The sequence below is a fragment of the Onychostoma macrolepis genome, chromosome 24 (assembly GCF_012432095.1).
Source record: "Onychostoma macrolepis isolate SWU-2019 chromosome 24, ASM1243209v1, whole genome shotgun sequence".
NCBI lineage: Eukaryota > Metazoa > Chordata > Actinopteri > Cypriniformes > Cyprinidae > Onychostoma > Onychostoma macrolepis.
The window spans coordinates 4,533,216-4,560,408 of record NC_081178.1 but is presented as its reverse complement, the minus strand read 5'-3'; the positions used below and the strand labels follow the sequence as shown (position 1 = coordinate 4,560,408).

The 27,193-nt window shown below is 34.8% G+C and overlaps 3 protein-coding genes and 1 long non-coding RNA gene across 6 annotated transcripts; 3 read left to right on the top strand and 1 right to left on the bottom strand.

The window, feature by feature from the left end:
• Positions 1–192: 192 nt before the first annotated feature.
• LOC131532978 (uncharacterized) lies at positions 193–11,614 on the top strand. 2 transcript variants are annotated; one of them, XM_058764915.1, is made up of 15 exons: positions 193–415; positions 2,049–2,251; positions 3,374–3,413; positions 3,504–4,575; positions 5,595–5,729; positions 5,881–6,010; positions 6,086–6,214; positions 7,345–7,449; positions 7,530–7,693; positions 7,852–8,002; positions 8,566–9,288; positions 10,468–10,559; positions 10,643–10,757; positions 10,833–10,939; positions 11,027–11,614. In XM_058764915.1, exons 2-15 carry the CDS (start codon positions 2,065–2,067, stop codon positions 11,228–11,230), a joined length of 3,354 nt encoding a protein of 1,117 aa, XP_058620898.1. In that variant the 5' UTR covers positions 193–415; positions 2,049–2,064; the 3' UTR covers positions 11,231–11,614. The 2 variants fall into 2 exon arrangements, with proteins under 2 accessions (XP_058620898.1, XP_058620897.1); XM_058764914.1 differs by having other exon boundaries at positions 2,049–2,260.
• Positions 9,302–11,150, bottom strand: LOC131533029 (uncharacterized). The gene is made up of 3 exons (XR_009269029.1): positions 11,014–11,150; positions 10,489–10,565; positions 9,302–10,250 (listed from the first exon to the last, which is right to left on the bottom strand). It is a non-coding gene; the product is annotated as an uncharacterized LOC131533029 (long non-coding RNA).
• A 91-nt stretch (positions 11,615–11,705) lies between the features above and the next one.
• arf2b (ADP-ribosylation factor 2b) lies at positions 11,706–15,539 on the top strand. The gene is made up of 5 exons (XM_058765001.1): positions 11,706–11,829; positions 12,690–12,845; positions 13,076–13,186; positions 13,281–13,405; positions 14,514–15,539. The coding sequence occupies exons 2-5, from the start codon at positions 12,698–12,700 to the stop codon at positions 14,673–14,675; spliced, it is 546 nt and encodes a 181-aa protein (XP_058620984.1). The 5' UTR covers positions 11,706–11,829; positions 12,690–12,697; the 3' UTR covers positions 14,676–15,539.
• Positions 15,540–16,860: 1,321 nt separating this feature from the next.
• grb7 (growth factor receptor bound protein 7) lies at positions 16,861–26,900 on the top strand. Of its 2 annotated transcripts, none has more exons than XM_058764956.1 (15): positions 16,861–17,161; positions 19,699–19,846; positions 20,596–20,737; positions 21,052–21,208; positions 22,290–22,411; positions 22,532–22,606; positions 22,688–22,825; positions 22,933–23,043; positions 23,753–23,851; positions 23,935–24,015; positions 24,155–24,274; positions 24,987–25,044; positions 25,144–25,231; positions 25,312–25,405; positions 25,486–26,900. In XM_058764956.1, exons 2-15 carry the CDS (start codon positions 19,704–19,706, stop codon positions 25,630–25,632), a joined length of 1,575 nt encoding a protein of 524 aa, XP_058620939.1. In that variant the 5' UTR covers positions 16,861–17,161; positions 19,699–19,703; the 3' UTR covers positions 25,633–26,900. The 2 variants fall into 2 exon arrangements, with proteins under 2 accessions (XP_058620939.1, XP_058620938.1); XM_058764955.1 differs by having other exon boundaries at positions 16,862–17,161; positions 19,702–19,846.
• Positions 26,901–27,193: the final 293 nt, after the last annotated feature.

Genomic DNA, 27,193 nt, shown 5'->3' with positions numbered 1-27,193 from the left:
CATGGAGCAGATTGGCAGATCCATCTCTGCAATGCCATTGAATTTTTACAACTATTGGAGGAAGAATATCCTGTAAGTCTGTTAAATGGTAAACACAGAATAAAAATGAGAAAAAGTTCTAAAAGATGGAAAAGTTTGTTTTTAAGAAATCATGTAAATGCATTTGACCAATCCGAGAGGCTGACACAGATATTCCAGATGGCTGCTGCTTGATGGAGTCATGTTTCACAGCTCGTCTTCTGCATGTGTTTGAGTCTCGCTCAGACCGGCTGTAACACTGTTACCATTCAGCTGAAGCCACACAAGAGCTTAAAATATCGACTTCTGCTGAGTGTGTTTGACTCCAGGAAGAAAACAAGATTGTTTTGGAGAAAGTTTGCAGGTTTCCAGAAGCCTTTCCTGGCTGTTTCTTGTGGTATGTTGACATTTTGTGTCGCAACTTACACAACACCTGACCGGAACAACATAACACACCGGTGTAAGCTGAACTAAAACGAGTGGGTTCGTAAAAATAGATAGAAACTAAATACAAATGCATGTGTGGGGTTATACTACCATTCAAAAGTTTGAGGTTGATGAGTTTCTTATGCTCACCTATGCTGTGTTTATATGATTAAAAAAAAGGGTCATTTATTCCTGCGAGGAAATGCTGAATTTTCAGCATCCTTACTCCAGTCTTCAGTGTCACATGAGCCTTCAGTAATCTTTAATATTTTTGTAGAAAAGGATTCTTTATGATGAATATAAAGTTTAAAACAACAGAATTTATTTGAAACGGAAATCTGTTATAGTATAAATGTCTTTACTATCACTTTTGATACATTTAATGCATCCTTGCTGAATAAAAGTATTAATTTAAATTAAAAAAATGGCATTATTTGTTTTCAGTATCGTTCAATATTACTAATATTATATTTATTATTTTTAATTTTTTTTAGATTTTCATTTAAAAAAATAAATAAATTCAGTATATTATTAGTGATGCCTACTAAAGGAAGCATCACTATCACTGTGTTTGTTTCTTTTACTGTTTATATATATATATATATATATATATAAATTTATTTACAATTTTTTTAGTATTTTATATTTATTTATATTTTTAGTTTATTTTTATTTATGGTTTACTTTTTGTTTACTATTTCATTATTTGTTTGTTTTATATTTGTTTTATCATTTTGTCTTTTCATTTACTGTTTACTGAAATTATTTATTTGTTTATTTTCATTGTTTTTATTTACATTTTATGTTTTTTTAATTTGTATTCATATAGTATACTGTCATTTTAGTTTTAGGTTTTAGTAATTATGTGCTGTTGTCATTTTTATTTTTAGTGTTTAATATATATTTTTAAAATCCTATTTAGCTTAATTTTTTATTTTTATTTCTCTTATTTTAGTTCTCAAAATTTAGTGAATAATAATTATTTTTGGTCACTTTTGAACAGTGTAAATCATTCTTACTGAATGAAAATACTAATTTATAATACAAAAAAATTAAATATAAAAAAAAAAAATAATAATATAAACTAAAATAAACGAATAAACTAGTAAACTAAATAAACTCAAATAAAATCTTACCGACCCCAAACTTTTGTGTAAATTGTTGCATAACTATCCTGAGTGTGTTGACTGTGAATGGTGTGAATGCTGTATGTAATGAAGGCACTCTGAGCATGTGTGATTATACTGAGGTATTGAAGGAGCTCAATCACTGCCTGAAAGTTTAACTACTGCAAACACTCAGTGGAAATCAAAATTCAAGATGGAGAAGGCAAAGAGACCGACAAAAATTGCAAGAATGTTGGACTCTGATAAACGATCCGGTGTGAGAAAGTGGGACAGCTGAAGGGAAGCGGGAGACATGCAGCTTCAAACGAGCCAAAATGTCACTGCTATTAATACACCTCAGCAACTGCTCTCCAATCAACAGTGTGTGTGTACATCAGGAAGTGTGAGCAAAATGATGGCTTCAGGTTTCTCCCACCTAAAAAGCTTGGTATCTGCCCCAATTCTCTTACTGAGCTGCAATTCTGTTGATGTTTTCAGTTGAGGGGACGGAGGAATGGCCATACCGACCATGACTGACTCCAGCAGGCTTACTGAGGTGTCCACACTGGCTTATCTGGATGAACGGACCTCAACGTCAGACACAGAGTGTGGAGAAGAGCCTGATCTCCAGCCAAGAGCTCTGGAGGAACCTCAGGCAGCGGGTGCAGAAGACACTGGAATATCAGACATCGTGTCGAGGGGTGAGAGAGGTCAGCCGCTTTAGAGGTTAATGAGTTCAAGAGAGGATGTCAATCACTTTTTCACACAGTGAAGGCTCGTCAGTGGTTCTTGGCAGGAACTTTCTACCAAGATTCATTTAGCTGGCTACGGCTTTTTATGGAGATTAAAAACGTTCTTGATGTTACATTATAGGCTCATCAGATCAGCATGTCGTAACAAGGTTATTTTGAGGGATTGGGATTTAAATCTTTTTGGAACTTTTAATTTTTACGGTGTTCTCTTTTTTAAAAATGTCTGTGCTGTTTTAGTATATTTACTTAGTAGCTATTTACTAATATTTTAATTATAATTTTTAGAGGCTCAGTTTTCATTTTAACTTCAGTTAAAAATGTTGTAATTTTGTTATGTGCTTTTATTATTTGTATTATGTTTTTAATATTTCTATTCACCTTTATTTTTTAAATTTTAGTTTGATTTAAAAAAATTAATAATTTATTTTTTAAAAACATACTTATTTATAGACATAAAAATAATGCAATCCCATTTTATAATACGTTTATTTTTAAATTTGTTTAAATTTTAGTAATTTTGTTACATGCCTAAATCATTTTTTATTTTACTGTTTAACTTTATTTGTAATTTTAGTACTTTAAAAATTTATTTATACACTTAAAAACAACAGCTTAAACATAAGTTTATTTTAAAATTATTTTTTAAATATATTTTCAGTTGATTTTAATTTTAGTTTGTTGGAATCATTTTGTTATGTGATTTTGCCATTTTTGTTATTATTATTTTTATTTTAGAAATTTTCAAAAACTTAAACTTTTTTTAAATACATTTAAAAACAACAACTTATTTTATTTCAGTTAGTTGCCAAGGCAGCATTCCTAATTTTTATATATATAAAAAAAAATTCTTAACTTTTTGTTTTATTTTATTTCAGCTTTTTTCAAATAATGAAAACAATTTTTAATAGTTTTATTTTCATTTTTTTATGACAGAATGTGTGTTGTTTAAAGGACGATATAGTGGAAGCCATTGTAGTTTGTATATTTAGTTTATGTGTTAATATTTATATGTTTTAAGTGATGTTTTACATGTATTTTGAGGTGAGGAATATCAAACGTCTGGCTTTACAGGTAAAGAAGACAACAACATCCAGTCGTGCATCAGCAGCAGGTTTGCACAATGTGATTCTTTCCATTTACTTATTTAAACGACAGGTTTATGAATTCACTGATCTGCTTTGTTTACCATGGTAATTCATAGGTCAGATGCAGAAAGAGAGAAGAAATCTACTGCTTGCTGCTTCAGAAAACGTCACAGGAAACACCAAACCGAGGTTAAAGACACGGTGAAAACAAGGGAGACGTGTAGAAAAGACAGAGCAAGAATGATCAGAAAATCTCCAGTCATTTCTGACCAGAAGACCAGGGGGTCCTCAAGATGCTCCAAAGATCAAGACGTGTTCTCCTCAACTCCAGAGCGATTATCCCGACCTCAGCAGGTCACTCCAGATCTCCATCTGTGGAAATGTCCTCAAGATGCTGGTGGTTCCCGTCTCTGCCTTCACAAGCTGGAGGTCAACTTTCCTTCGACCTTTGAGTCTCGCAGTTTGATATCTGACGCTGTGGAACCAAACCTCGACTCTGAGTTTGCATATATTTACGCTGAAAGCATCAAAGGATGCGACTCTTCCTGTTGCACTACTCCAGGAGACTGTATTACCCACAATCCCCTTGTCAAAACTGAACGAGACTGCTTTGAGGAAGAATCTGAAGACTCAGATTGGGATTTATACATGTCTGCTTACAGTACAGCGGCTATTGCAGGTTCCAGATTGAACGCTGGTCACTTTGGGTCTTTACTAGATGACTTTGACTTGACTTGTATTTATACAGACTGGGAATGGAGAGAAACCGAGCAGGGTTACAGTCCAGCCAAAGCGGAGAGGGGCTCTGAGAGTTCATGTTACACCGCCGACCACGACTCTTACTGTAACACAGACAGACAAACCAGCAGCTCGGATTCAGACGGCTGCCATTTAGAGGCTCTCGGTGAAATAACATGTCCAGATGGATGGCCTGAAGTGTTTCTGCCAGGGTCTGAGGGCTGCTTTGACTGCTGGGATGTAGTTGAAGACGTCTGCAGAGACACTGAGAGCGATTCTGAGTCTTTTTGCTCCAGACGGGATACAGGTGAACTGAGGGGTGCAGTCGTGACTCAAATGGACCGCCGGCATTTCTCTGAATTTTTCTGTGAAATGATTAAAGAAGTGACGCAGGAGAAAGACACGGAGAAAATGAATGTAAACGAGGGGTTTCTGTTCCACCCCAAGCAGGTGTGTGACTAAAGCCATTAATGCAGATTTACAATTGACAAGATATAAATATACATATTTATATATGTACATGAATTGGGAAAAAATTATAAGGTATTGCCTGATATTGGATTTTTAATTGCTCATGCTCATTTACCATATTTTTACATTTAGATAACCTTTGCCATATGATACTCACTTAATCTTACTTAAGTTAATCTTTAATTTATAGCTTTATTTAATTTATAAATGTACTCGATTTATACATTTAGCATTTAAGCTGATCGATTTGAGTTTTTAATGTTTTATTTTTAATTTTGACAACCCAATACAGCAAAACATACATTTTTAAATGTTTCAAACTATCCTCAACATAAAGTGCTAATATATATTTAAAAACATATTTACATAAGTTTAAGATAAGTTTTAGTTATGTTTCCTCATATATTTGTGTTATATATTTAAAAATATATATTTATTTTTAATATATACATTTTTCATATAATATATTTTTAATTTAATGTTTTATATATATATATATATATATATATATATATATATATATATGTGTGTGTGTGTGTGTGTGTGTGTGTGTGTGTGTGTGTGTGTGTGTGTGTGTATAAAATACATTTTGCATTTATTCAAAAAGTATTTTAAGACTGAAAATTCCAATTTCCCATTGTAGTATATTTGATAATACATTTCAGCATTTAAAGGTGTTTTCAATTTAAAAAAGCGGCACTGTTTACAGCTTATATTTAAAATACATTTTAGTCAGAAATAAATATATATATTTAAAAATGTAATATATATTTTCAAATAATTGTAATATCATCATTTTATTAATTATTATATCCATATTTTATTATTGGTGCATTCCTCACTCCGTGATCCAGTTTTAACAAAATTACAAAAAAAGGTTCTGATTTTATTTACTTATTTTTGGTAAATCTTAGGCAACTAAACTATTCTATTTTATGTATATATTTCCAATAAACTCATAATTTACTGCAGTTTTCATGGTGAACATCATTTCTTAGTTCCTCCAGGTCAAGAACTCAGAATATCGAGAGGGTCGTGAATATTCATTTCTCCGTCACATTCAAAACGGCTCATATGGAGACGTCTTCAGCATTCGGGACAAACAAACAGGATTTACATGTGCCGCCAAAAAGGTGAATATCCATTTCTTATCCAAATAATTAATAAGCCTAAATATTTCTGCATGCACATCTCTACATATTCTTGCATGCAAAGTTGTTGAAAGAAAACCTGTGACTCTCTGATTATTTCCTAACTGATCCAATGCATTGCTCTCTTGTGAAGATTCCCCTTTGTAGTTTTAGGTGGGAGGAAGTGGAAACGTGGAGCAGGATGGAGTCTCCTCGTGTCCTCCAGTTGTATGGGGCCGTGAGAGAAGGACCCAATGTGATTCTCTTCATGGACCTGAAAAGAGGTGATTGCTTCTACCAATGGATGCCTCAAAAAGAAAATCAAATCATATTTGAACCAATAAATTCTCTCTTTCCAGGTTCTTTAGCTCAGTTGCTGAGAGTGAAGGGTCGTCTGTCTGAAGAGCTGGCTCTGTATTATCATTCTCAGGTCCTGCAGGCTCTCCAGCACCTGCACAGCAGACACGTCGTACACCTGGATGTCAAAGGTCAGCGGCATGGTCATTGTCATGGATTTTCATCACAAAAAAAATCACTAATTGTGCCACGATATCATTTGTGTGTTGATATCTGTAAAATTTTTGACTGGAACAATATATAGATGTATAATATGTGTGTTTTCAAGAGTTTTGGTGCTCTTACCTTACCTTTGCCATGAAATGCTTACTTCAAATTGATAAATTTACTTGTAGCATTTAAACTGATTTTCATTTTTAATGTTTTATTTTTCATTTCGATAGCCCATACTGGAAAAAATACTTTCATTTATTTTTTTAAAATATATTTTAAACTACTAAAATGCAAATACAAAATATGATTATAATATGAGTACAATATATTAAAAATATATTGCTAATATAATATAAAATAATCATATTTATAAATATTTGTAATATATACATTTATATTTATAAATATATAAATAAAAACATTTCAATAGACATTTTTGGTACAGTTAGTTATATATTATCATATATTTTTGAGCAGCGTTTATTATCTTTATGTATTATGTTTTATTTAGTTTTATGTGTCAATTTTTATATTGTCTTAAATATTTATTTAAAAAACATTTTGCATTTACTCAAAATATATTTAAAGATGAGAAATGTCTTTTCTTGCCCATTATAGTACATTTTGTAATATAATTTGGCATTGCAAATAAAATTACAAATTGTAAATGAAAATATTTTATATTTGAAAAAGCTGTTTCCAACATATATTTCACATTTTGACCAGAAATACAATATTTTTTTTTTAAAAACATCATTTTAATATCGTAATATATATTTTTAAAGAATTCTAATATCGGCCATTTATTTATTATCAATTATTTATTGACTGTTGATTATATCCATGAGATTATTATCAATGCATCCGTCGCTCTGTGACCCAGTTTTAACAAAATTTCAAAACAACTGATCAAAACCAATTTCACACCTTTAAACAAGGGATTAAGATCAAAATTCAATCAAAAATAAAAATTCAATGTCCAAACTGCCACAATATATACATGTCGCATGCGTAATGTGTGTGTTTTCAAGAAACACCATTATTATGAATTATTTAATCACAAAAAAAAAACACTGATATCATTCATACGTTGATTTCATGTGTGTAGTTGACAACGTGTTGCTGTCTGAGGATGGCAGACAGTGTTTCCTCTGTGATTTTGGACTCTCTGAGACACTCAATCAGGGTGGATACAGCACCAAAACCTTCAGAGGTGCCTATACACACACACACACACACAGCATGCATGTCTACTATGAAGCGTGATTTATGGTGTGTGTGTGGTGTGTGCAGGGAACATTCTGCGTGGCACTGAGTCTCATATGCCGCCGGAGGTGGCGAGGGGTGATCCTCGCTCTGCTAAAGCTGACGTCTGGAGCAGCTGCTGTATGTTACTGCACATGCTCAACGGACACCAGCCCTGGACGCGATATTACCCTCATCCTCTCTATCTGAAGGTGAAGTGAGCGCACAGTCTGTGTGTGTCACTTTAGATACACTATCAGCCAGAAGTTTCCCACACCTCCTCATTCTTTATGAGGACTATTTTAAGGAATAGGACTGCTTTTGACTCTACTGTGTATGTCTACTGTATGAAATGTGTTCTGACTGTCAGATTGTGAGTGAGCCGCCTCCTTTATGGGAGATTCCATCTGACTGTGACCCGCTGACCTGTGATGTCATCAAAGGGGGACTGGTTAAGGAGCCGAGAGAGAGACATTCGGCATCAGAACTGCTTCAAAAGACTGTGAAAGCACTCAGAACAGGTGCAAACTGTTTTTGGATGGTTAAAAAATGTGATGAAATGTGTATAACATAAATAACACTTTACAATGCTATTTGAATGTTTGGGATTGGTACGTTTTTTTTTTAATATTTACATGAAAGAAGTTTCTTATGCTCAGCAAAGCTGCATTTATTTGATCAAAAATGCAGTAAAAACAGTAAAATTGTGAAATATTATTACAGTTTAAAATGACAGTTTTCTATTTGAATCCTATGATCAAAGCTGAATTTTCCAGTTTTCAGTATCACATGATCCTTCAGAAATCATTCTAATATGCTGATTTGCTGCTTAAGAAACTTTTCTTATTATTATTAATATTGAAAATAGTTCTGCTGCTTAATATTCTTTGGAAACCATGATCACTTTTTTTTTTTTTCAGAATTCTTTGATAAACAGAAAGTTCAGTTTAATTTGAAATAGAAATAATATGCAACATTATGACTTTACTGTCACTTTTGATCAATTTAATGCTTCCTTGCTGAATAAAATATTCATTTGAAAATCTTACTGACCCCAAACTCTTGATTTTGTGCATATATATAGTATGTGTGCTCTCTGGTCCTGAGGAATCAGCTAAACAGCATTCAGCATCTGCATTCGAGGACTGTCCGGATGTGAACCTGCATGAGACGCCTGTCCCATCCATCACGGAAACTCCAGTGAAAACAAGTCCTCCAGGCTTCCCAGAAGACCTCTCAGCACCCACAATCCACTGGGTGAGCACATGGAGGCAGACGGCACCAAACGAGGATGATTCTGACTCCACGGCGGAGGAGAGCGAGTGGGATGAAGATGCAGATATGAACAGACTAAGAAGAGACAAGATGAGCAGCTGGATGGACAGATACTGGGGTGAGGAGGAAAATAACGAGGAACAAAACTTTTCAGAAGATGACAGAGCGCTCGAATCTGATGAAGACACATCGCAGATCAGTGAAAATGTCAAAGTGACAGATCAAACGGTGGCTGAAGAAAGCAAAACTGATCATTTCACTGAAAAAAGAGTTGTGTTTGGGGGATGCGGTGAATATGACAGAAGTCTTTTAGAGGAATCAGAGAGCTGGGATGGAGAGATCCGAAGCGTTGTGGACGATGAAGAGGTGGAGAGTGATTTGGAGAGCCTTCGAGAGCTTGGCAGCGATTGGGCGCAGGAGTGGGAACCGTTTCTACAGCTCCAGACACTTTATCGCCCAGAAGAAGCTGAACTGCAGAGCGAAGACAGCTATTCGGAGTCTGAAGAAGAGTCGGTCATGCTGAGGGAGAGTGGTGAGTTGTTGTTTGTTGTGTGTGTGATTGATTTGATTCAAACTAAATATCTGTCCATTTCGTCTTTGATTTCTTTCTTCTATGCACTGAAATAAAGAATGTGAAATAAACAATGAAAGTGAATGTGGAAAAGCAGCAGTCCACATGACTTAAAAATAAAGGTTCTTTATTGACATCTATGGTTCCATGAAGAACCTTTAACTTTCATGGAACATTTCCATTGGACAAAATGTTTTTTATAGTAGGAAAAAGTTCTTCACACCTAGAAAAAATGTTCTTTTAAGAATGTTTCACTGAAAGGTTCCTTGGGGAACCAAAAATGGTTCTTCTACGGCATCACTGCAAAACCCCCCTTTTGGAATCTTTATTTTTTTAAAGTGTATATTCCAAGTCTTCTAAAGCCATACGACAGTGACTGATGTACATCCAAATGAAACACCAAAAAAAAAAAAGTTAGGGCGGGACTTGGTTTTATGCATTAGTTTTTCGATTGGATATCGAGATGGGGGCGTGGCAGTAAAAAATGAATTCAGTAGATTGTGGAGGGGCGGGGTTTAAGCAAACTAAATGATTGGAGAAATCCGTCATACATCACCAGCGGTGTGTAAATAATGTTATCTTAGTAACTCGAGGACCATGATTTTGCCACGTCGGATATGTTCATGGATCAACATCCTTGATCAACAACACTTAAAAATAAAGGTTCTATGGCATCTATGGTTCAACGAACAATCTTAAACATCCATGGAACATTTCCATTCCACAAAAGTTCTTTATAGTGTAAAAAAAGATTCTTTGGGTTTTTAAAAGTTCTTCACACTAAGAAAAAATGTTCTTTTAAGAACTGTTCAATAAAAGCTTCTTGTTGGAAGCTAAAATGGTTCTTCTATGGCACTGCTGTGAAAACTCCCTTTTGAAACCTTTATTTTGACTGTTCAGCATTTCCATTTACCAATCTGATTCTGTGGATAAGGAAAATAATAGGTTTAGGTGCTTGAATAGGTTCTTAATTTCCCTCAGTTTTTTTCCCACCAGGATTTTGCTTGTGATTTACATACACTTTTGCAGCATACTGTGTCTCAAACATTTTAGGAAATGCATCAAACAGCAAATGTAGCTTATACAGAGTTGCGTGAATGTCATGCACTTTTTATGCATTTTTTTTTTATTTCTCCACAGAACAAAAAGGCACAAGTTTACCTGATTCTCATGGACCTCAACCTTTCACCTGCACCATCTGCTGTGACTCTGAGCAAGACCTTAGTGATGAGGTAAACCTGCAGACAGAATCATGAGTTTTATGAAGGTTATTGTGCCAGAACATCAAATTACACCCAATGTTCTTGTTTTAAAGGACTCTGATGATTTAAGCTCGGGGGTCTTTTCCTCCTGTAGCACCGCAGATAATCAAAGCTTCAATGTGGATTGGTCAGTGTCAACTGATCAGACGCCTTCTTGCTACTTTGAAGGTAAGTTTCAACAGTATAGTAGTGTAATTTCAGGTGCTTATGTGTTTGTGAGTATTGATTTATGTATGTGTGCAGGTCTTGGCGTGGATATATGGGTTGAAGATGTAAGCGGAGAGAGTTTAAAGATCAGAGAGAGGCCACAGGTGAAAATCGGACACATTGCTGTGGGAATCAGTGAACAGGTGAGATTTCATAATTATACATAATTAAGATTCATGTAAGCAGAGAATAAACGGCGCATCAAAACAGCATTTACTTCTTTATCACAGATATCTTTGAGGACCTTCAGTTTGGCCACCCTAGACGGGCGGCTGGTGTCTCCGGACACAGAAGTGTGCGAGTCGGGCATGTGGTTGCAGTGCGTTCCTGCTCCTGACGGCAGTCCCAGCTGGGATTGGAGGGTCAGAGACGGAAAGCTGGAGCTGCAAGAATATGATGAACATTCAGATACCTGCTCAACAGTGGCACTCTAGCAAAAGTGACCATTACAAAGAAACATAACTGAGTTTTATACATCTCATTCCATTATTTTTGAGCTTTATGAGACCCACTTCATTAGTAACTTGTGTTTAATTTAATTTAAATTCTCTCAGTTTACTAAGCTTAATCATAATGTTTCGAATTGTACAGTAATTTTGATGCAAATGTACATTGTAAATTTGTTGTGTTGATAGTTTTGTTAGGAAGACAACACTGTTTATCTTCAATGCTATACATAATATACACTGTATAAATACTTTTATATAAAATCCATAAATATATTTTGTGCATGAAAACAAACGCTTATTTCAATGCTATGCAATGTAAACTAAGGCGTGTACAGTCACTACAATAAATCGGAAGTTGCTACTTCCTCATTTCCCAAATCCAACCGGATCTGTCGATCATTCTGATTGGATCTCACTCGTAGAAGGCGGGATTATGTATTGTTCTTCTAATCCGATTGGACCGTTGTTGGTGATGGGCGGGTCTTGCCAAGCCGGTGCGTTGAGTTGCGATATACGCCATTTTGCAGTGACAGCGGTGCGCAAAAGCAGTGGAGACAGAAAGCTCGAGAAGTCCCGGTTTAGAGGTAATTTTATTTCTCTGCCTTCATGATAAACATTCTCACTTGTTGACGGTTACGTTAAGCTCGTTAGTCATTTATTAAACCGTTTTCAAATGACAAAATCCGTCATTTGAAGTGCCAGCTGGCTGCTTTTATCTTGTATGTAGCTAGTCGGCTAATTTGCTAAGGTTCATTGGTTCATAAAATCTGATTATTTGAGAAAAACACAGCCTTACATTTCTCAAATATATGTTTTAGAACTTAAAAATGTCTGTAAGGCATCTTAAAGAATTGTTCGTGGTCAATGGTGTGTAGACAAAGCTAGCCATCCTGCTATTATGACAGAAGTTACATGCCAATTAAAATTTATTTTGAAAATTAACGTTAATCTTACTTTTATGTCGTGTAGTAAACTAATTAAACTTTGGATTAAATGTGAATGCCCTGCCGTTCTGATAGTATTTGTCCATTTTATTAGACGGTTATTTACAAAAACACTAAATGTGCCTTATATTTTATAATAAACAGACATTTAAATGACATAAAAAAAAATTTAAGTTAATTTGAAGTGTCTATCCCAGTATCCAAGACAGATAATGATGGTGTTTGTCCTTGTATACCTTGATTTGTAAAAAAAAAAAAGAAAAAAAAAAAGTTCTAGTATCAGACCATTTTATTCTTCCCGTGAACTTTTATGAAAATGTATGACTTTGTATATTTAAAAACGTTGCATTGTCATTACAAGGTCTTGTTTTCTAACCCAGCATTAAATAGGACTTTTGAATTGAAGTCAATGCACTGACATGCATGTAGTTCATGCATCTTATGTGCTGTATAACCTCTTTTTTAAATTGCTAATATGTTTTTAACTCTTATTTTTGCAGTGTAAAGCATGGGGAATGTCTTTGCGAACCTGTTTAAGGGTTTGTTTGGGAAGAAGGAGATGAGAATTCTCATGGTCGGTCTTGATGCCGCCGGTAAAACCACCATCCTGTACAAACTCAAGCTGGGAGAAATAGTTACCACCATTCCCACTATTGGTATGGCCGAAGACGTCATCTGTTATTTGTTTTTGTCAGTGTATGCTATCTTGAAAACACATTCAAACACTTTGTCAATCTGACTATCTCACGGTTTGACCTTGACTTGTGCATCACGGTGCACAAAAGTCTTTTGTTCAGACCATCTGCTGTGCTTTGCTGTATTTGTGTTGAATTTGTATCTGTAATGCCCAAGCTTTAAAGTTATTTTCATCTTGTGTGTGCTGCAGGTTTTAATGTAGAGACGGTAGAGTATAAGAATATCAGTTTCACAGTTTGGGATGTTGGTGGCCAAGACAAAATCAGACCTCTTTGGAGGCACTACTTCCAGAACACTCAAGGTATGAGAGCCAAAAACCATCAGGATGAATGTTTTGCAGTGTAAATGTTCAATGATTATTGTTGTAATGATTTTCCTGATGTTCCTGGTGCCAGGTCTGATCTTCGTAGTGGATAGTAATGACAGGGAACGAGTTAATGAAGCCAGAGAGGAATTGACGAGAATGTTAGCAGAAGACGAGTTGCGTGATGCTGTCCTTCTTGTTTTTGCAAACAAACAGGTGAGCATCACTTATCTGAGGTATCTTACCAACATTAAATGCAAATAATAAAAGTAACAGATAAATTGACTTGTTAACTTTAAAATGTAGAAGGAAATGTCTACATCAAAAGCAGTATGTGCAAACAAACTCTGCAGAATTTTGGCACAATTTGAATTGGTTTTAGACAGATGCCAACATGGATAGGTTGCATGACATGAAGGAAATATGACTCAGACCACAGGTTAACCCTCAGAGATCCAGAGCTGCAGAATAGCATAAATAAAGCAATAAAGTAATACCTGACTTTCACTAAGTATGGGTTAAACTACATAACAGTAGCTGACACTATGAAGTTTTGGTGGGAAAAATGCATATCATCATGCTAAAGTCAGCCAGATGATAGTATTCCTAACACTTTTGGAACAAGTTTATCTAATTACAAAGTACATTTTTCTATGTCTAGAGATGGGAACAGGGTATTAAATGGGAAAAGCCTGGAAATTTTAAACATGCATAAATGTGTGACCATTGTTTGGGCTGTGCATTAAGTGTCAAACATTTAATGAAGTATTAATGCTTGGGTTAAAGTGATATTTAATGTAAAATCCTGGTGTGCTTTTAACGGTCATAAAAACCCTACTCAATGCATGTTCTGCAAGATTCCCCTTTCTGACTTCCCCTTTCAAACATATTTTATTGGACTGTCCTTCTTTTAATGTATGTAGAAAACTATTTTATGATGTAAACTCACTTAGTTTAGTATAATTTTGCCAGAAAAAGTTTTGGAATTTTTATCATGTTAATGTCAAAAATCTTGTGTAATATAATTTGTTTGTTTGCTGATATTTATTGTATTTGTTATACTTGTATTTTTTAATCGTTTTTGCCATGAAAATAGCCTAAGATGCTGTCATGGCATTAAGTAAAAGTATACTACTTCTCACAGTCATAAAAAAAAAAAAATCAAGTTTTACTTCTTAAATATCCTGTTTCGCTTGAAGATGTCACGTTACATAAGTAAAATGGATTGTGAATGCCATTTCACGATGATTTTCTGTGACTGATGCGCATGTTGTCTGGCTGGTTCTGAATCTCTGCAATTTGATTTGTCTCTTGTTCATCACAGGACCTTCCCAATGCCATGAACGCAGCTGAGATCACAGACAAACTGGGCCTTCACGCCCTCCGTCATCGTAACTGGTACATCCAGGCCACCTGCGCCACCAGCGGAGACGGGCTCTACGAGGGGCTGGACTGGCTCTCCAATCAGCTAAAAAATCAGAAATGAGCTCGTCTACCGCCTCCAAATCTGTGTGTGTGTTGTCGTACGAATGGGTAGGTGTGCGTGATGTGTGCGTGTGTCTGAGAGAGCGAGACACACACAGCTACAGTACTGACCCAGACTTTGACTGAACTCAGTATCCCATGTTCCCCTCTTTTGTTTAGGTTTGGGCATTGCTGATTCAGACTGTGTTTGTGTGTGCATATGTGCATAGTTTATCTTTATTATGCACGTTAGCAAGAATGTATCGTTTCTGTGTGTTCATGTGTGTATGAAGGCTTCTCTGTCTGTTTGCTTGGTTTGGGAATGACCCTGGCGTGCCTTTTATACACACACATCTCCTCTTATCGTTCCACCTCACAAACTGTAATACGACTCATTGTTTTTGCTCCATACTGCACCACGCGTGGTTTTCACATGGCGAAGAAAGAACCAAGGTTGGCATAATGAACCTGCAATAACCTAGTATTCCATTATTACAGGCCTGCTAAATATACAACCTGTACAATTTTCCTTATAGCGTTTTAAATTGAGATTAAAAACCTGCCCTGTATCTTTAGGTAAAACTGTGTTGTAACCTGTATCAGGTCAGGATCGATTCGCTCAAATTCCCCCCAAAGCACCACTATCCTTGATCGTTCTTTTGAGTCATTTGAAAATCAGGCCGTTTTATTTTCGGCTCTTCAGCTCCATGTTTTAATTTGTGTCCGAATGTGGATAGTGGAGTGATGGGCAGATCTTTGGTTTCCTACTGTACACTACCTGTTTCCAGCCGCCACACAGACCCCAAGCACAATCACAGACTGCTGAACATTCCCCCTACCACCAAATTGTTGGATTTGATTTGAATTAAAAACATCATATATTACATGTTTCCTTATGTTCATTTCCTGTGTCCTGGAGAATCTTGTGGGTTGTAAAAATGGAAGGATTCCAAAGTCCAGAGTTGAGATTAATCCAGTGTTCTTAAAGATTATTTTGGATCAAAATAAAACACTAGCTTCAGTCAGTTTTGGGTCATATATGTATATATTAAGGGATTAATGTTTATTCTGCGCACACAAAAAAAAAAACATTTTAAATGGAGTATTCTTCTGCTCACCAAGACTGATTAAAAAACATAGTAAAAATAGTAAATTGTGAAATATTTTTTACAATTTAAATAACTGATTTCTATTTTAATATTATTTTAAAATGTAATTTATCACTGTAATCAAAACTGAATTTTCATCATTACTCCAGTCTTCAGTGTCACATGATCCTTCAGAAATCATTCTAATATGCTAATTTGCTGCTCAAGTAATATTTCTTCTTATTATAAATGTTAAAACTAATTATTGAGGAAAATGTGCCATGATTTCTCCAAAATACTTAAACCTGCAAGTGTTAATGCAATTAGTAAAGCTATACTGGGTATTATTCACAAATAGCTATAATAACTTTGATATTTTTCTGGGAAATATATGATGGTAAATGTTTATAAAGGAAAATATGAGTCCCCCCCTTAATCTGGTAAACCTGTGATTGAGAGATGCATATGAGAAAAAAGGTAAGGATTTATTTTGTAATTCAAAATAAGTTTTCTTCATAGCAGGTAAAATAAATTTGATATTGAAACTAATGTGTTGTTATAAAAAAATATAGCTGACTACAAATTATCGGTGTCTTTTTCTCAAAATTACAGCTGTGGGATCAGATGCTTACAGGTAAGCCACGACGAAATCTTGAAAATTGTTTTGCAGCATTGACATATTGTTAGTTTGTCAAAATAATAAGCAGGAAATATTACTAGTTGTTGCTCAATCATTGAACTTCCCTATGACTTGACACATTTACCGCTAATGTGGGGCAAGGTGTGTCATTAGACCATTTATTTTTTTCACATTTTATGGCCCCATGTTATAGATGTTTTGTTCTAACTTCAGTTGGCAACAGACATGCTTAAATATAATTAGTATTAACCTAATTTCTTCTTGTCTAATGGACAATTTAAAGGGATTATTTTGATTCCCCAAAATAAATATGTCATAATTTAAAAGCCTTCATGTCGTTCACATTTTTTTCGTCCATACAAATGTCAATGGAGTCCAAAACAACACTGGAACGACATGAGGGCGAGGGAATAATGACACAATGATCATTTTGGGGTGAACTGTCCTTTTAAAAAGTTTTAACACAATTGAAGCTCGAATATATGACCTATAAGCAGTCTGTTACGTATGAGTAGAAGCACATGGGCTGTTGTAGAAAAACGAGCATGAATGCTCCCTGTCTGTAAGCTGTAGGCGTGCACCTCCCTGCGCTTCTTACACCTGTGCATTCATGAGCTCCGCCCACGCGTCAGGTGTTTCAAACGAAACTCGGCTGAAGTAAAGAGGATGTTACTCATCCCGACAGGACTGGATGAAACACTCCACAAACACTCAAACTTCATCTTGTGTCACCTTATATCGATACCAGACATCAACAACAACTGGACTGTTTACATGCAGGTGAGCTCTATACATTTATATAGGCATAAACGGCATGACTTAAATTAAACTCCTACTTCAACATAGGCTATTACTAGAACTGAAACTGAACTGTCAACCGTAAGAGACTATTCATGATCTAAATGGACCCTGAGCTGTTCATACACCGTGTCCAAAGGTTAGTGTCAAGGAATAGCCTATGTTTTGTTTCATGAGTTTGAACTACACAGCTGCTATAACACGCTTCACAAAAATGACTGGTAAACAATACTTTGATATGCCATATAGCCTTGAATGATAGGGTTAATTCTGGTCAAAAACAATCATTTCAGTGTCAAACTGTCCTCCAAATTACGCAGTTCACTCTCTAATGGTGTTTATTTTTTAGTTAGTAAAATTGGCATAAATGTCTGTTTGTGAGCATCATCTATACATCTAGGATAGTGATTCCCAAATCTGCCTTGTTAAACTTGCATAAAATGGGTAAAATGTGTTCAATGTCATTATTTGAAAGAAACAAATGTAAAACAATAGCGTGTGTGCAAGCTTTATAATTATGTGTAGGCTTAGATGTGTCTGGTTACATGATTATATGTGCTAATTGGTCATTTTTATTTAATATTAGTGACTTAGTGCTGAATAATTTCAAGCATGACGTAAAGTCAAAGGGATAGTTCACTCAAAAATGAAAATTACCCCATGATTTACTCACCCTCAAGCATCCTAGGTGTATGTGACTTTCTTCTCTCGAAAACAATCAGTTATATTAAAAATAGATCCTGGCTCTTCCAAGCTTTATAATGGCAGTGAATGGTGGTTGAAATTTTGAAGCCCGAAAAAGTGCATCCATCCATCATAAAAAATACTCCACATGGCTCCGGGGGGGTTAATAAAAATCCATATTTAAAACTCCAGTGAGAATATGGTAGTCTTGCGAGAACCGCATTTTGTTTACAGCAAAGGAACACCAGACTCCTTTTGGCTTATATTGAAATCCTAGTTTTGTACTTCAAATTCGTGACCGGTGTTTTGTTTTGCACTCTCTGCATTCGTCACTTCTCATAGTAGCTTAACGCTAAGCCTATGTCCTACGCCATCCGCTGGAACGCCATGCACTCTCTCAAGAGCGGAAGCTAGAGATTACGGTTTATAAGGATATCTTTCTTACACAAGCACATCGATTCGCTTCAGAAGGCTTTTATTAACCCCCCTGGAGCCGTGTGGAGCACTTTTTATGATTGATGGATGCACTTTTTTGGGCTTCAAAGTCTCAATCACCATTCACTGCCATTATAAAGCTTAGAAGAGCCAGGACATTTTTAAAATATAACTCTAATTGTGTTTGTCTGAAAGAAGTCATATACACCTAGGATGACTTGGTAACTGGGTAATTTTAATTTTTGGGTGAGCTATTTCTTTAATAGTAACCCAAGAAAAAAAAAAGTTGGATAAAACCGCTCTAAAATATTGAGTATTGTTTGTTTCAGTAACGTTAGACTCAACAGCTGCTTTATTAAGTATTAAAAATATTAACCTATTTAATTTTGCATGCACTTTTAATTGATAAATGGCAGTTGTTCTCCTCGTTTGTTGATGCTGTATTATACTACACTTCTTTTTAAACATCGGTGATGAAACGACATCAAAGCAGAACAAACACAAGCTTATCATGCAGAAGACGAAGCGAGAGGTGCTCGACTGCTTGCACTTTCATTTCTCCAACCTGTTTGCGTGCCACTTTGACTACCATCACGTTTGGTTTGGGGTTGTGCTGTTTAGCCTGCAGCCTCTCTGAGCTGGTCGTTTCTTGATGCATGTGTAAGAGAAACCCACGAATGCATTTTCTCTTTGAGCATGAAAATGTGGTCTGTGTGGTTTACCCTCCTTGTTATTTGATGTAAGTAGAGCCCGCAGCCTTGTACAGGGACAATAGTGCTTTATTTGCAGAGAGTGACATCACCTTTTTAATTTGACAGGTGCAAGATAGTGTTTAAGTGCGTTAGGTACAGAAAAGAAAGGATCTGTGTTATTTGTTTGTGTAGTTTCATAAATATTAGAAAGTATGATTAGTTGATTGCACTTTGTGTGTTTAGCAGACAGACTTGCTGAAAAGTGTTGACATGCATTTGTTTATCATTTACTGTGTGTTTGTTGGTTTAAAAGGTGACTGGTTGAGTTTCACTGCCAGCTTCCTGGTTCACAAGTTTGTGCGATCAGACACAGTCAACATATGAGTGTCTAGTCAACAGATCTGTTTTCTTTAGCAACAGCGAATAAAAGATTAATAACAAAAGGTGTGACTGAAAGCCTGGTTTGGCACACGTCATTGTTTTCTTCTTGTTCTTGGCTGAAAATCAGGTTCTGCCGTGTTGAGTAAAATCTATTTTTGGGAAGGGAAACTTTGTTTGCACTTAAGAAAACAAATTTTGAGTATTGTTGCGACACGTGGATGGTGTAGAGTAGCAAATAGTTTGGTATACGAGTCACACCTGGAAGGTGTCAAAATAATATTTTACATCTGGCTTTTCCAAACGGAGCTTTTGTCTCGTGTCTCTCAGCAGTGATGGAGGTGGAAGTGTTTAGGAGGTCGATGATTGAGACCGTGTCCAGACGAGATTCTGTTTCTGTGAAATGTTCTCCAGCTTCCCAAAACCTTCAGATGTCAACACCTCGATCGATCCCTCTGACCATCAGAAACACCCACAGGTAACTCATGGCACTTGGTGCTTATTGTATTATTTGACTGTGGTTGAAAATTTGCTTAAAATACAAACTGGCCTGCAATGCAATGCAAAAAAAAAAAAGCTAGCAATGCTATAATTCTTTTACATAAATTAACTTATATTTTGCATAATAGTTTTATTTAATGAAATATTTTATTTTATATATTGTATACTATAGCAATAGTGTATAAACGGCTTTCAACAGTTCCAAGTTGTAGTTTTCTATATTTTATATACATTTTATTTCTTGAAATATAATTTTTTAATCTCTTTATTTTATTTTAAACCATAGCAATAGTGTGTAAACTACTTCAGACAGTTTCAAGTTGAGTTTAAAAATGTTATTTATATTTAAACATTGTTATTATGTTTTTAATGTATAATTTATTTAATATAAATTATTTTATTTTATTTTAAACTATAGTAACAGTGTATAAACAGCTTCAAAGAGTTCCCAGTTGAGTTTAAAAAGATGTTTATATTTTAAATACATAATTTATTGAATTCAATTAAATTAAATTTTTGTTTTATTGTGATGGTTTATTTATTAATGCATGTTCTAAAAATGTTTAGTGTTCATTATTTGATCAATTTTAGCAAATGTTCATCAAATCCTGCCTCACGTTTATTCTTGTTAAATATCCTGTTTCAGTCAGAAATATGTCAGATTATGGAAACAAAATATGTCTAAATATTCTTGACTTCTTATTTTTCCTTGTCTTGTGATTTTAGCATTCCAGCTAAAAAGGAGTTTCGAGCTTCATCTGCACCTTTGATTCCCAATCCGTTTCCGGAGCTCTGCAGCCCAACTCACTCCCCGGTGCTGACTGGATCTCTCGGCGGGAGGAATCCCCCCTCCAACAGCAGCACACACGTAAGCGTGCCTGGATGGTTTAAGCTTTGACACAAATGACAGACAGTTGCCTGTGGCACATTGAATTCTCAGTAGTTATAATAGGTGACAGACGCCATGACACGGCATCCTCGGGGGGGAAAACAAGCATGCATGTACACAAACACATCACAGGGCGTTGAGTTCATAGACTTGTCAATAAAAATACACAACACAAGCACATTCTTTGCCACTCAGAAAAGTTCATGACCTTAAACTAACAAAACAAACATGTAAAGTCTCATGCATCTTAGTTTCTGAATGATTTACGATCGGATTCTTGTGTGTTTTCGTAGGTGCTTCGGGTTTTTGGGGATGCCACACACAGTCGGTCAGTGTTGGTGACGTCTGGGACGACGGCACATGATGTCTGTAATATGTTAGCGCAGAACGCACACTGTACGGACGAGGAAAGCTGGGCTCTCATTGAACATCATTCTGCTTTACGCCTGGGTAAGACTTGGTGTTATTGCACTAAAACGCAATTGCTGATACACTTCTAATACTCTCCTGTGAATTACATCTTCCATAATGTAACTTACTAATACAAATACTTTCATAATGTGATGTAAAATCGCATACTTCACCTACAAAGGAAGTCTGATCGTAATAAGGTTTGTATTGGAAAACAGTGGGTTGCTGCTTTGCATTCACTTTGTTGTTTGCATGCACTTGATTTTGCACTGCAAAACAAGTTACTGTCTAGTGTTTTTGCTTTTGACAAATCGATAATGTAATTGCACATCCATGCCTCAAAAATCCACTAAATTTCATCTCAAATGCCACCTTGTTTGCGTAGAAATAATGCTAAGACAAAAGCTGACATGTCTCATTGTGCTTTTATAATAAGTGATTCTTTGCTGAAAGAAATCAGGCACAGGGGTGTTGTGGAAAATAGCATTGAAACGAACACAACCAACGTGTTATACAGGCTTTTACAGTAGCTCTAGTTGTGTTTATGACAGGTGCTGGATTGCACGAACCTTTGGTTTTGAGGAATGACAGTTTAATTAGTATTTAGCAACTTTTCATTAAACCTAGAGACATTTAATTTAATGTTTAACTGACTGTAGAATTTTTAATTTAAATTAATGTTAAATATAATTACTTTAAATTTAATTAAATTAAATTTATTTAAATTAAAAAAATAAAATTGTTATTCTATTTTAGTTCAATTTTAGTAAATGTATTTTTAATTTAGTTAAACCTAAAAAATGTAATTTAATTTAAATTTAATTAGAATTTAGTTCAATTTTATTTGAATTCCGTTTCAATTTAAATGAAATTAAACATTGTTTTTAATTGAAATAAACTTTAAAAATGTAAGTAATTTAAACTTTAATTGTTTTAAATTAAAGTAAGAAATTTTATTGATTTCATTTTAAAAATGAACCATATATATCTTCTTAATAAAAGCTTAAATCATGTCATCCTTTATGAACTATTTAGTTTAAAGACTGTAGGTAAGTGCTTTATGAGTCGGAGCATTTGCATTGGAACTTTTAAAACGTTTATGTTTTTTGTTTTTTTTCAGAGCGCTGTCTGGAAGACCATGAGCTTGTGGTGCAGGTTCAGTCATCCTGGCCTGTAGAGAGCGACACAAAGCTGATCTTCCGCAAAAACTATGCCAAGTACGAGTTCTTCAAAAAACCTGTGGTATGAAAACCTATTTGTATAGAAATGTTCACAATCCTTTTAACTTAAGTGATGTTACAACTAGCAAATGTAGACATTTTTAGTAATATTTTGTCTCTCTTTACCCCCCCTTTTATGCAGTTATTTTTCCCGGAGCACATGATCTCTGACAGCGCTGATGTCACTAAAGGCATAACATCATCAGAGCTGGTGCAGGTATGATGATCTACAGCTTTTAAAAACATAAAAATGGCAATTTTATTGTCTTCATAACACTAGTAAATGTCTGTCTTGTAGAATATGGTGAAGAGCGGTTCCTGTCCAGAGATTCAAGGCTTTCTCCATGTGAGAGAAGGCGGGAAAAAGTCTTGGAAGAAAGTCTATTTCGTTTTACGACGCTCTGGATTGTACTGCTCCAACAAAGGACAATCCAAGGTGCCACATACAAAACAAAAACACATTCATACTCACCCACAAAGTGCAAAGTGTGTATATACACATAAGCATACATATAAAATCTGGATGCGTATGTATGTTTGTAGGAACCTCGACACCTGCAGTTCGTTGGAGATCTGGAAGATCTGAATGTGTTCACTGTGTTCAATGGCCGTAAACTTTACGGGGCTCCGGGAGAGCATGTCTTCTGCATTAAGGTAGCCAATAGGAACAGAGTATCAGTGTTATTTTAGTATTAATTTTATCCTATTATAGTACTTATCAATGTTTTGAATTAATTTGTATTTTTATATTTTCGTTTTATTTATTTATTTTTAGTTTAAAAATATTTGTGCTTTTTATTATTTTCTTTTAATATTTGTATTTAGCTTGTTTAGTTTTAGTGTTTAGAATTTGTTTGTTTTTAATCTATTATATTATATTATAGCTTTATTTCCATTAATAAAAAAATGGCACAGCATCCATTAATCAAAGTAACTTGTGCTAAACCACAAAATATTTTTTATGAAAGTGATAAATACATTTTTAGTTATTTTGTCCTATTTATTAATGTTAATATATAATATATATATTTATTTGTATTTAGCTGTAATTTTTACCTTTAGTATTTCAAGTTTCAATTAGTTGTCAAGGCAACATTCTGATTTTATATTAGATTGTATTATATTAAATCAATATTTTATTAGTACTATATTTTAATTAACAAAAACTATTTTTAATAGTTTTAGTTACAATTTTAGTGACAATTTATAAAAGCAATTCATAATGCAATTTGGTTTTCTTTAAGTGTTAGAGTTGGTCTATAATAATTGTAATTTGCTTCACATAACAGCAATAGAAGTCTAGGGTATTTCCTCATTTAGACAGCTAAATGAACATGAATGTGTGTTTGTATATGTATGGTAGGCCTCAAAAGACAGGTTTCGCTGTCAGGATTTGAAGCTGATGTGTGCTGACAGTGAGCAGAGTCGTACGTGCTGGATCACAGCCTTCAGATTGTTTAAGGTACGTGAACACACACACACACACACACACGGACTCACTAAGAAAACTAGTTCCATCTGAAACCTGCAATGTGTGTGTTTTAGCATGGGAAACAGCTCCAGTGTAATTACCAGCTCTCCCAGTCCAGCGCCAGACTTCACAAACCATCACGACCCGACTCCAAGGTACAGAAAACATCTACAAGGCTTTAAAAAAAAAAAAAAAGTCCATACAACTTGTGCACTATATTCTGAAGTCACATGTTGGCCGTGTGTGGGGAACAGACTGTAAATGTAAGTTATTCACTGAGTTTCTCATCATCAGTATACAGACCGGGAGGAGTCGATGGTGGCCATGGATTTTTCAGGGAAGAGCGGCGGTCGAGTGATTCAGAATCCACATGAGGCCCAGAATGCAGAGCAGGAGGAAGGACACAACTGGCGGGTGTGTGTGCGTGTGTGTGTGTGTGTGTGTGTGTGTGTGTGCTCAAGAGAAACTATGAAATTAATTTTTAAACAGAATTCATGCTACACACACGTGTTGTTCAGATGTTTGGGTCTGTAAAATATTTTCATGTTTTTAAAAGAAGTCTCTTCTGTGCACCAAGGCTGCATTTATATAATCAAAAATACAGTAAAAGCGGTAATGTTTGAAATAATATTGCAGTTTAAAAAGAACAATATGATGTTAATAATAATATTTTAATAATTTTTTAAATGCTTTATATATTTTTGTGGAAACTGATAAAAAAAATGTTCAGGACTGTTTGAACAAAGTTTAAAAGAGCAGCATTTATTTGAAATAGAAATATTCTGTAACATTATAAATGTGTATATATATATATGTGTATACATATAATGTTATGTACATATTAAATATAAATATTATATACATTCTATATAAATGTATATAACATTTTTGAATTGTATATATTTAATTAAAATTAAATATAAAATTATATAAATTACATATAAAAATATAAGTATATAAATATGAATTATTTACATTAAAATAAAATATGAAAATTAAATAAATTATTTATGAATTATTAACAAATTGTTATCAAAGCATATTTTTTGGTAAAAAACAAACAAACAAGTTGATTGTTTACTCGGCTGTGTAGATATTTCTTTAATGGGGTGTTTTTGTGTTTCAGAAGAGAGAAGCGTTACGTCACAGTTTACCCACCAGCGGTCACGGGTCACAGCTGTCTGGTGAGTCTCACATCAACACTGGCATCATATAAAATATATTGTAATCATCAAGAAGCAAGCTCTCATTGCTAAAAGCTTTCTATATGTGTGTGTCTACAGCGGTTCATCGGGTTCAGCCGTGGTTCCATGGGGGCGTGTCTCGAACTGAAGCTCAAAGGCTATTGGAGGAGCAGGGTCAGGTGGATGGGTAAGAATCACCGGCTTTTTTGAGTATCATATACGTTTGCCGTGTACAGTTGTGTTTATATAGTTTTCTCCTGTCTGCAGGATGTTTTTGATCCGTGACAGTCAGCTTCACGCGCAGTGCTTTGTGTTGTCCTTGTGTTATAACCTGAAGACCAAACACTACCTCATCATTCCCGTGAGTCTTTTTCTTTCTCATAGTGTGTGTTTTACAGCAGGCATTACATGTTTCATCTTGACCTCTCTTTCTCTCTGTAGTTAGAGCAAGAAGATAAACAGTACTACACTATGGACGATGGCGTCACACTGTTTACAGATCTGCTGCAGTTGGTGGAGTTTCACCAGATCAACCGCGGCATCTTACCTGTGTGTCTCAAACACCCCTGCACTTGCATTGCACTCTAAACCTTCACCTATGACCTCTTCCTCAAAACTAGGACCTAAATGACCCAGCACCAGTCTACAGACCATTAAGGTTTTCATTTTACCACTCGCAGTGGATGTCAGGACATTCACAGTTTTCCATAATCCAAAAAAGCCTAAAAAAAAAAGACTATATTTCTGTACATAGTAATACTATTTATATTTTATATACCTCTAGCACACTTTAGAGCTCTTTAATATTCTAAAAAATGCTCTTAATAGTTATTTGACTATTTGTTTACAAGCTTCTATCCGGGAATGTTTCTATACCGGAAAGTGCACAATCATGTGGCAACTTCCTGCTATTCCTTCCTTCAACACTGGCTGGCGCACTGGTGCTCTGAATGCTTTACTGTCCAGGAATTCTTCATTTATGCAATAGTCATGCAGGGATACATTAATGCATATCTGAAGTTGCAGAAGGACGTGATTTCAATGTAGCAGATTTATTATTATTATTATTAATAATATATATTTTGTTCAACAATGTCTAATTTATGGGTGTTTTTTCATAATGCTGATGTTCAAGATAATTGAGACCAGTTTACGTTTGCTTTGTTTTATATTTTTTAGTTTACTCTATTTTATCGTTGTTTAATACTTGTTCTGGTTAACAGTTGTGTTTGGTTGTGTGTATGTAGTTTAAATCTGGCCAAATCCTCAAGTTGAAGTTGTAAATAAGTAAATGGAATGTTTGTTGTGTTAGATGTTCTCTCTCTCTCTCTCTCTCTCTCTCTCTCTGTGTGTCTGCTTGTTTTTTTTCTGCATTAAACTGTATTTGACTCTCAGCAGGACCATTTCTGGAGACAGACCGTCTGTGTGTGTGTGTCCGTATGCTTCAGTTAACTTGAGATCACAGTACATCAGTTGTCGGGTCTCTACTGTGTTGTTGCCATGGAGATTATTCCTTTAATATTCACGAGAGGTCATCAGTCCAGGCAGTAGTATATACTGTAGGGTATATATGCTGTGACTGATTTGCGTGACTCACTTTGAATCTGATTATTGAATGAGATGGTAATTTATTCAGATGTAAGTGAGGTGATCACCTCACCGTAGCTGTTGATAAATCATACATTAATCCTGTATTATAAGGGTAAATAAAGGAGACTGTGATCAGTCTCTGAGTCAGTGAAGGACGCTTCATTCATCCTGACAATAATAAATATCAATATAGTGTGAAATTGCAGAGTGTAATGAATTAATATGGAATCAGTTCTGTTTTCAACTGAGTAAAAAAGGAAAGAAGTTAGCTACATAACTGTTGTGAGCATGGATGAATGTTCAATATATTAATAAAAAAAATGCATTAATGTATACATTACTATTATAAATGTTTTATTATATACATTTTATTTCAATTTTATGCTGTAAATCATAACTGAATTAGCAATTATGTATCTATAAGTGTTTATAAATGTATTGTAGTTTATTCATTATTAATTATAATATTTAATTTAATGCTTTATTTTTTATTTAATTAAAAATCTGTCATTTTAATTATATAAAATATACATATTAGTGTTTTATTATATATAATTAA